Genomic DNA, 10,162 nt, shown 5'->3' on the forward strand with positions numbered 1-10,162 from the left:
ATTTTGTATATTTGGTGCTTAATTTAAGTACAGGGACTAAATTGTATAAGTGGTAAAAGTGCAATTTATAAAAGGATTATAGTTTGAAAAAAAAAGGGATAAAGTAACAATTAACCACTAAACTTCATTATGTGTGGCCGGTTAGCATATATAGATATGTTATTATATATATAACATAGGTAATTAAAAGTAAAAAATATAATATAATATAATATAATATAATATAATATAATATAATATAATAAAGTTAAATGGTGGTGGTTGGTAAAAAGAAAAATTTGCTTTCTTTCCATTTGCAACCATTCGAAACAAGGGAGAAAAGAAGAAGTGTACGACCTTAGGGCTTAAAAGTTTTGAGTTTAAATTGATTAGTGTAGTTTGTCATTTTTTCATAATTTTTATGTTTTTAGAATCCCGATAGTATAAGCTAACTGACCCATGTTCTATTTTTGGTACTGCTAAATATTGAAGATGCTATCATTGTTGAATAGTTAAAGTTTTAGGTACCAATTTGATGGATTTTTGGGTTAGAAGCGAAATAAGGCTAAATTGTAATGTTAGTTGTTGATTTGGTGCAATAGAGACTAAATCGCAAAAATTTTGAAATATATTGGGGGTAGAAATGTGAAATAGGGAGTTAAATTAGGCTTGGAGTGAAAGTTGGTATAATGGATATTGTTAATTTATTTTATTTGTTTTAATTAGTAGCTAGCATCAACCCGTAGTCCTTAAGAAAGAAAGTAAAAGACAAGGTCAGCGACGAATAGCTCAGAATTTATGGTTTGCGTTTCTATAACCGAACTATTTCATTTGTTGCTTTTATATACATATTATTTTGGTAGGTATATAAGGTAAGATCTTTTGAAATAACATGGTGAAATATTAAAATTTGAATATGAGATTGAATGGTTTTTGGTAACAAAGGATTAAATTGAGTAGTTGTAAAAATAGTGTGTATTGTATGTGAAATTAGTTATAAAATGGAATTGAAACATTGGTTTTGTATAAATGGGCATGCCATAGAATAAGAAGGGTTTTATGACTACGTGTCAGGGCGTGTTGGGCACCCCATTTGTTGATTATACTGACTAGTGCTGGGCACATTTATTGTCGGTTTTACTGACCAGTGCTGAGCCCATTATTGTTGATTATACTGATCAGTGCTAGGCACATTTATTATCGATATTACCAGCTATTGTAAGGCGCAATTCATTATTACGAATGTATCCGTCAGACATTAGGTGCCAAATTTGGTGTGTTGGTTGGATTCATGTAGACGTCCGAGTTCGAGTCATGTTAATAAGGGAAATGAATAGAAGAAATGGACATTAGAATTGATATGTGAATAATGAATGATACTAAAGTTGGTTATGAGTTTTGGATACTTTTTATGAATCTTGGAATGGAATAAGATGCTTATGTGGTTATTTTATTGAGTAAGAAATGAAAGTGAGATGATTCATATTAAAAACTTTTGAGAGATTGATGAATGTAGTTTCAAAAATATGAAAGCGACATGTTTCTTTGCATATCTCTTATTGTATTTAAACTGTGTACTTGGCTACTTCGTAATATGTTTAAATATTCAGGTTATAAAAATACCACAGGGTTTTACTTAGCGTATGATTTATTCCTCTGCTGTGTGTACAGGTTAGGTACTCATTGATCCGATTGTTAACTTAGCATCTAGTGGCAATCTTGAACTCAAACGTTGTTGAATTGTTCTTTTTGGTCTTGGCATATACCTAGGATGTTGAAGGTTTTAAATGGTCATTTTGTATTTAGTTAGCCTTTTTGAAATTATGTAATCATGCATATGTTTGATGGCAATAGTTGTGAGTAATATTTTAATAGGTTGCCTTAGTTATATGTTTAAGTAATATTAGGGAATGATTTAGTAAATTTGATACTCAAATATATGATGGTTAAATATATGCATGTGTATATTGAATACTTGAGAAACCATTGAAGGTATATTGACATGAATGAATGCGATCATTTTGCTAGTTTTGAATTGTGATTTGAGGTGCTAATTATGGCATATTGGTTAGATTCTTAGAATGATAGGAGGCTTAAACTTTTAGAGAGTGAATGACTCTTGATAGTGCAATACGATATGATAGTCACACAATAATTCCATAAAGTGAATATGTTATGTTAGGAGATTTTAGAGTTATATCCACAAGTTCCAATTGGAGAGATAAGAATGAAAAGGATTGTCATCTATGAGTTAATGCCTAAATATAGAAGCTTCATTGTTACAGTACAAGGATGGCAAAACTAGCCATCACTTCAAGAGTTTAAGAAATTGCTATTGGGATAAGAAGCCTTAGCTAAGCAAATGAGAGAAGCTTCATCAAAGGGTGAAGAGGAAACACTTTATGGCACTAAAGGCAGGTGGAATTTTGAGTAACGTGGTACAAGTGGGTCTAAAAAGAGTGATGAAAAAAACGAGCGCTCATACAGAGGGGTTCGAAGGGTCGAAGTTGTGAAAAAATTTTGAAAGGCAATGCTTTAATTGCAAGAACAATGAACGTATGACCGACAATTGTAAGTCAAAGAAAAAGGTCATGGAAAGCAATGCTGCTACTTCTTTATTGAAATGGAATGGGATGTTGAGGCATTCTTTGCTGTAGAAGAATGAGAAGATTCCATGAAAAAAATTAAGTGTTAGAAAAAATCAACTAGCTTTTGTAGCTTTAACATCCAATTGAATTAATTAAGAAAGTGATTGGAATGTGACTCAAGTTGTTCAAACCATATGACAAGTGACATGAAAGAGTTGTAGAATCTATTAGAGTACAAGGAAAGTCTATAGTGGTAACACCAAATAACTCAAAGTTACCAATAGTTCATGTTGGTTGTACAATAGTCTCTCGCCAATCTAGTGTTGATGAAATTCTGCTTCAAAATGTCTATCATGTCTTAAGTATGAAGAATAATCTTCTTTCGAGAGCACAATTAACATCTTCTACCCACATCGTCTTGTTTAGCCCGAAAAATGTGGAGGTACACTCAAAGTTACCAATAGTTCATGTTGGTTGTACAATAGTCTCTCGCCAATCTAGTGTTGATGAGATTCTGCTTCAAAATGTCTATAAAATAATCTTCTTTCGATAACACAATTAACATCTTCTACCCACATCGTCTTGTTTAGCCCGAAAGATGTGGAGGTACCTCATGATATTAAGGTTACGAAAGAGCAGATAATAAATAAAAGGGTAAACTCCATCAACTGTTCCTAAACTTTGTCTAAAATTGCATTTCAATCACCTAACTTTCAAAAGTTACATAATAGTCACTAACATTATCAAATTGTTACATTTTTTTCACTCGGCTGTTAACTTTCGTTAAAAAAGCAACGTTGCGCCTTAATTCAAAGGGCTTATATATAATATATAATATGGTCCTTGAGCTATAGTGAACAAATCATTTTGATATCTTTAAAATTTTCTTAATAATTTAAAAAAATTAAGAAATCTTAGACTAAAAATTATTAAAATCTATAAAAATATTTAAATATGTATAAATCTAAAAATTTCTTAAAATTAAAACTAAAAATTTTAAACTAACATTTCTTGCAAATTTTAATTATATAAAAAAGCATAAAATTTTCAAACCATATTCCATTTATTTTCCACTATTGATGAATACCTTCAATCACATCAACATTTTCATGTTGTTTTACCTAGAAACCCATAAATTGCTTTGCAAATTTTATTTTGTTTTTTTTTCTAAAAGCCCTAACAAAATACATATCAATGCAAGATTCGAATTTCACTATTAAACCGATTGTTGTTACTCGAGTTATCAAGAAACAAAATCTAAGCTTGCAACACCACATTCATTTTTTAGAATTATAAAAACTTCTACCATCAACTACCTATTTGCAAGACTTTCTCGATAATTATGAAAAAAAAAGGAGAAAAATTAAGAAAAAAGTGGGCAAGAGAGAAGAGCAAAATGTTCTATGTATTATCCGTGTTCTTTGACAAGTTTTAATTTTTTGAAATTTGTGATTTTTTCTTTTAATCTATAATACAAAATACCTTATTTCTTTTTTAAACCCATCATTTCTTGTCTGTAACCCATCATAATTTTGAGTAACTTTCAATTATAAAATTTTGGAGTTTCTAAATTTATAATACAAAGTTTTGTTCTTCTTCTCCAAACTCATCATACACACATATATATTATTTTTAATGATATGGGAAGAGCAAAACCAACCTCGACCTGTATGAAAAAAAGGGGAAAAAAAAGTAAAGAAATATGATAATTAAGAGTGCATAAAGCAACAAAGTAAATGAAAAAATTAATAGGATCAAAGTGAATGGGTAATTTATGAGATTGAATGTGGGAAATTTAATTGCAAAATTCTTGATTTTTCCTTATTGCAATTGATTTCTTATTTATTTTAAAGATTTGTTTTAATTTTTACAATTATTGTTAATAAAATTTTAAAATATCAAAATTTATACATCCGTACATGATAAAATATAAAGGCACATAATTATGGTTGGTGGGTTTAAATTTAAATACTCAAATATACATACCCTACCTCATTGGCCATTAAAATTTATATTTTAATATAATTATATAAATTTTATTTCGATATTGATCATGTTTGTTTAGAATTCATGATTATCCTTCTTAATAATGTTATCTCCAAAATTTGAAATTATATCTCCTCTTGAAAATGCAATATAACTTATTAATTTTATAAGTTTTTTTTTAATTCCAATACATTCATAGTGTAAAAATAATTATGGATAAATAAAAGTGTTTCATGAATAAGATAAAATTCATGGTTTTTTTTTATTTTTTATAAACATTCTAAATTTTAGTTTTTCTATTATTGATTGGTGGAAACATTTCATTGATATATCTGGCTCAAGGCAAGATCAACCCCATGCCCCTGATTTCAACAGCCAGAACGTTGAACAATGAATAGCCCATGCCATGCCATGCCTACAGTCTCCCTAGAAATTGCTAAATAAAGATTTCTTTACATTTACTACCCTGCCACCTAACACAATGCTCCTCATGAGACCCAGATTGCCTTTAATTTGCGCTTGAGAGGATTTTTTGTTATCATCACACTTCAATGGCTAGGCTCCAAACATACAACTCTTCCTCAGGAACTCCCAATGAAAGTGTCACTAAACCTGACGCATCTTCGTATTCAAAACTCACTTCTTCCGTTTCAACAGTTATTCTCTTTGGTCGAGTTGACGAATAGGCTCCGAACATGCCACACCCTCGGATTTTCATGTCTATGTTTGCATGATGATATCTGAGTTCCTTGATGGCTCCCCCTGAATTGAACATCTTTATTAAGCCAATGGGAGCAAATTTACACCCATTGCTTAATATCTTTACAGGTACCACTGTGAAAACTTCATATTGTCGTGCCTTTAAAGTGATCGGCATTGTTGCATCATTTGGAAGGTAAGTCAATTCTCCTGCATTTGGAATCAGTGAAGTTTGTTCAGGGAAACTTAAATATTGTTGCACATATCCATGTCCAACAGATACTTGTATCCTATTAACAATAGGTTAAAAAGAAACATAAAATTCACATGATAGACATACCACCAAGATGGGAATATATGACAGAATCTCCATTCCATTCATCACCGGCTACTTTAGGCAAATAATCTACATCTCTAGCCCTCACATATCCTGTAATTGTATCAGGTTGTTTATCATGAATGATATTGGTTTTTCCAACTCTACACCACCCTGCCCCCTGGCAATTGAATACGCCCATCACTCCAGTGAATTCGTTCAGATTCCATATCTTTAGAAGGCTGCAGTAGATACCAAGAGCATAATGAGCATAATTCTTAAGATGTCAGATACGTACTCAGAACGGAGTAACATAAGTAAAACTACTTTTCTTTTCTTTTTTCTCACCTTTTCCCGTCTCTGGCAGGATCTGAGAACAAGCAATCCCTTGTAGGTCTTCCTGGAAGTTTGGCTCTCAATATGGAACCATCAGGAAGTACAAGTTTCTTGAGTAGGTCAAAGTCATGTTGCCCAGGTTTGTCACTGTAATAATACAACACACAATATGAGAAATCAAGCGTTAAATTTACTACTGTCACAAAGCCCACTAGATGACACTAAATTTTACCTGACATAAATTGCACATCCTCCGACGGCACGGGCTGCTCCGTGGTATTCGGCCATCGGATGCAGGCTCTGTTGTCAAATTTATTCATGCGTTAACATTGGACAATTCAATGAAGCATGGATCGAATTTGAATGCTTTAAGAATAGGTAAAACCTGTAAACTTACGTGAAACATGTCCCAATCTGGTTGCATAAATTCCCCAAGGAAAACAGTGTTGTATGCAACTGATGCAATATGAATTGTGTGGGATGCCGGATCTCTAGGCCAGAAATCATCCGATGCCCTAATAACGGCGGTTCGTTTTGCACTGCACAAGCGAGTCATATGTCAGTGTAAGTTCAGGGTCACTGATAGCTTTACTAGTACATGACAGATGAAAATTTACCTGTATAAACCATCTGTGTTATGACTCATACAAGAGATTATATCATTGTTAGCAAAGTTCCTAGAAATTGATGCCTCTAAAGCCTGATGATATTTTCTAGCAAGTTTCACTCTTCCACCATGGCCCGCACCGAGAGTTTCAAGGATGTTCTGAACATCAACTTTGACTCCATCAATACCGGCCGTCGCAAGGTATGCATGAAGTTCATCATAGAAGTTGAAAACCTTTTCAGGGTTAACAAGGCCAAGACCATTCTTAGTTATGCTGTCCAAAGCTTGATCAGGTTCATTTGACTCAACTCCAGGGGATGAAATAGGGTAAACCACTTTGGATTCATAGTGTTCCATTTCGGTAACATCAGGTCTAACACCTCCCCAATACCCTGTAATTGCATGCCAGACATAAGCATACTTCAAAGCATGTTTTTGTTTGATTTCGGTGACAATGTGGCGAAGCCCCAAAGCTGGATCCTCTACTCTGTGACCCTCTTTGCCATCTTTCTGAAATTTATGGTTCTCTTTGATATTTGTCAACCTGTTTGCAAAACTGAAACACAAGAAAGCCGAAAACAGCAAGACCTTTTAGCCTATGGAAAGGAAGAATTATCAAGAATAAGATGAGAATGGTCTAAATCCTTACTTGGCTGCATTATCAGCTCTGAATTCAGTTCCATGTGAATCCATGGCAACAGATTGCCATCCATCATCAATAATAAGAAACTTTGGATGAATCCCACCTTTCTCCAAGCTGAAAGAGTTAATAGTTAATCTCCTATATCTAATGCTCTAAATGTTGAATCGGATAAATAGCATTGAAATACTTAAAACTCACCTTTCCAATCCTTCCTTTAAACTCTCAGAGGTGACATTGGTGTAGAAAGCATCCCATGTACACCAACCGAACCAGTTCAACATGTCTGGCATCTGAACAACAAGAATGAATGCAATTATAATTCCATGTATTAGGAATAGAAACAACATCTAGCATCAGCAACAGAATGACTTACCTTCTTCCTCTCACGATGCGAAAACGTCTGCAAATGTTTTTCCACAGACCTGCATATAATTCCAGTATTACTTGGCCAATAATTCGTCATGTTAGACAATGTGCCCCAAGAAAAGTCATGATAAAACTCTAAGAAAGATATGTCGATGAGTTCATCTGCAGTCATGAAGCACTAAAGGACCATGGCTGAAGTAAACTATTTTACTTGGACTCGACTGTGAGTATTAAATACAGAAATGCTTATTTTTTAAAAAGTTCTTTCATTTATTTAAAAGTTCTTGGAGAGATTTATCCATAGACATCTCCAAATATGTGCAGGACATGGATGTCAAACACGGATGCTTCAACAAAAATGAAGGACCCGAGCGGCATGGGAAGTAAACACTGCTACTTTCAAGCATCATATGTACAAAGATGGCGTCAATGTAAAATGTTTTAAAACTTACTTCACAGCATTGGTGATGACATCAAATGGATCTGATCCAGCTGCCACAAAAACCAAATGATTCCCTTCAAACTCATCAACAGCTGGATCCCCTGCAATGGCCAATGATCCCTTCAGTTCTAGAAGGACAAACCAAAATTTTTTAAAACAATACCAAATCTGAGTAAATTATCTTGTTTTCCCTCTCATACCACTTTCCAAACAAATCTCCAGCTCATTTCTTTCATTGCCTTGAAGAACAGCCCTGAAATCCCCTTCAAGAATCGGTAAAAACACAACATATACGGCGGAATCGTCTCCATTTCCGGAGCAATCGCGTGCCTCCACAATCAAAAACTGGGTTTCGAAGGGGATATCTTGACCGCATGTTCCCATCCTCTGCGTCATCCACCACATTTTGAATCGGAAAACACACATAAAACGCAATCCCCTGCAACATAAGACAAATTCAGAATTTTGGCTTTTGATGACAAGAAAATCCTTATGTTGGCATCTTGGAATTGTAAAACTTTAAAAAAAAAAACGAATGTTATGCAACATTTTCTAGGGAAACAAACAGTGAAGGAAGAAATAAGAATACATACTGAAGTTTGCCGACGGGGAAGACCCTGCGGCAACCCGTCTTATCTGAAAAAACACCGATGAAAGCTCCATCAGCCAATGCATCACCAGAGGCTGGAAGCACCACGATGTTGTCAGGAACATCGTGAAGAACACAGTTTCCCAACACCATTAACTTCCCATTATCACTCACACAAATCCCAGCCCCCACAGTCATTTTCTTCGTTTAACCAAGGAAAAGTGAGGAAAATATGAAATGAAATAAACAAAGATTGCCTTCCAAAACCCAAGTCCCAGATGCAATGAACTAATTATGGGGAGGGGACTATTTATAGTCCTGGAAAAAGAAATGAATTATGTTGGGTTATTCATTTATACGCATATAAAAATTCTTGAAATTAGTCACCGTGTTTTTATTATTATTAAAAAAAGGTAGTTATATTTGAAGGAGTTGGAGAATGATGAAATGACGATGAGAGTGAAAGCGTAAGACAAGGCCAAACTCAGTTTCAATGAGTTATTGTTCCTGCGACGATAACCAGTTTGGATTTGTCAGAAAGGGTACACAGCCTTTTACGTTTCCAATTGGACCACACCAAAAACCAAATATTTATACATTATTTTACATTTTCTTTTTTCTTTTTTTTTATTACATTCTAAAATTTTGGGTTTTGTTAAACGAGGTTGAAATTTGCAGGAAGAAATCAAGATTTTCCCTTCAACTTGGAGAAATGTCCATGCACCTAAAGTAAATCACGTTTGCTACTCCACGTGGCTATTCTTTTCACCTCCCATGAAACTAAAATCATATTTATTTGTTTTCCATTTTGTACATTAAAAAACGCATTTAAACTAAAGTTTATATAGGTTGAATTAAATAAATTATTAAAAATAATTCAACTATTTCAATTCCTCGTTCAATTCATTCCACTGATTAACTCTACTAATTTATGAGTTAAAATTAAACTATTCTAAATCTTTATTCTGATCAATTTCCATTTTAATTGGCCTAACTGACTCATTCAATTTAATTCTGAAAATAATAATTTAAATTTTATTTTATTATTTGTAAGTTTTAAGATGATATTTTATTTTTAAATTATTGTAAAAATGTTTTATTAAAGTTAAAATTACGATTTATATCTTTGATAAATTATTCTATCATTATTATTTAAATTATTTAAGTTTAAGTTACACTTTTAGTAATATTTTAATGATCAAAACTAAAATATATACAGTCATAAAATAAAATGATTACCATTCAATATTAGATTCATTCTGTTAGTAACTAAAAATTACGTTGTGATTTAAAATAGCTTATTCATTCAATAATATTATTTTAAATCAATAAAATGAAATAAAATATTATTTAACAAAATTTAAGAAATAAACACATAAAATATATTTAAAATATACGTGACGATTTTAATAATTCAATAATTTAAATATAAATTTTAAAATAATTTAATAAGTAATTTTTTTTTTTGAAATTAAATATATGTGAATTTGTGTTTAGATAGCGAAAGTGAGGCGCAAGGATTGAGACTACGTGTATCCACCGTGGAATTGCCTCAAAAACAAATACATTATTACATTTGTTTTCTAGTATCTACTGTTAGAGTTGAAAATG

The 10,162-nt window shown here is 32.6% G+C and overlaps 1 protein-coding gene across 1 annotated transcript; it reads right to left on the reverse strand.

The window, feature by feature from the left end:
• Window positions 1-4,831: 4,831 nt before the first annotated feature.
• Window positions 4,832-9,218, reverse strand: LOC108461138 (probable galactinol--sucrose galactosyltransferase 1). Its single transcript, XM_017760858.2, has 12 exons — window positions 8,556-9,218; window positions 8,163-8,401; window positions 7,973-8,063; window positions 7,528-7,576; window positions 7,353-7,444; window positions 7,161-7,268; window positions 6,522-7,067; window positions 6,302-6,443; window positions 6,137-6,204; window positions 5,917-6,051; window positions 5,593-5,810; window positions 4,832-5,462 (listed from the first exon to the last, which is right to left on the reverse strand). Exons 1-12 carry the CDS (start codon window positions 8,747-8,749, stop codon window positions 5,095-5,097), a joined length of 2,250 nt encoding a protein of 749 aa, XP_017616347.1. The 5' UTR covers window positions 8,750-9,218; the 3' UTR covers window positions 4,832-5,094.
• Window positions 9,219-10,162: the final 944 nt, after the last annotated feature.

The sequence above is a fragment of the Gossypium arboreum genome, chromosome 13 (assembly GCF_025698485.1).
Source record: "Gossypium arboreum isolate Shixiya-1 chromosome 13, ASM2569848v2, whole genome shotgun sequence".
Taxonomy (NCBI): Eukaryota; Viridiplantae; Streptophyta; class Magnoliopsida; order Malvales; family Malvaceae; genus Gossypium; species Gossypium arboreum.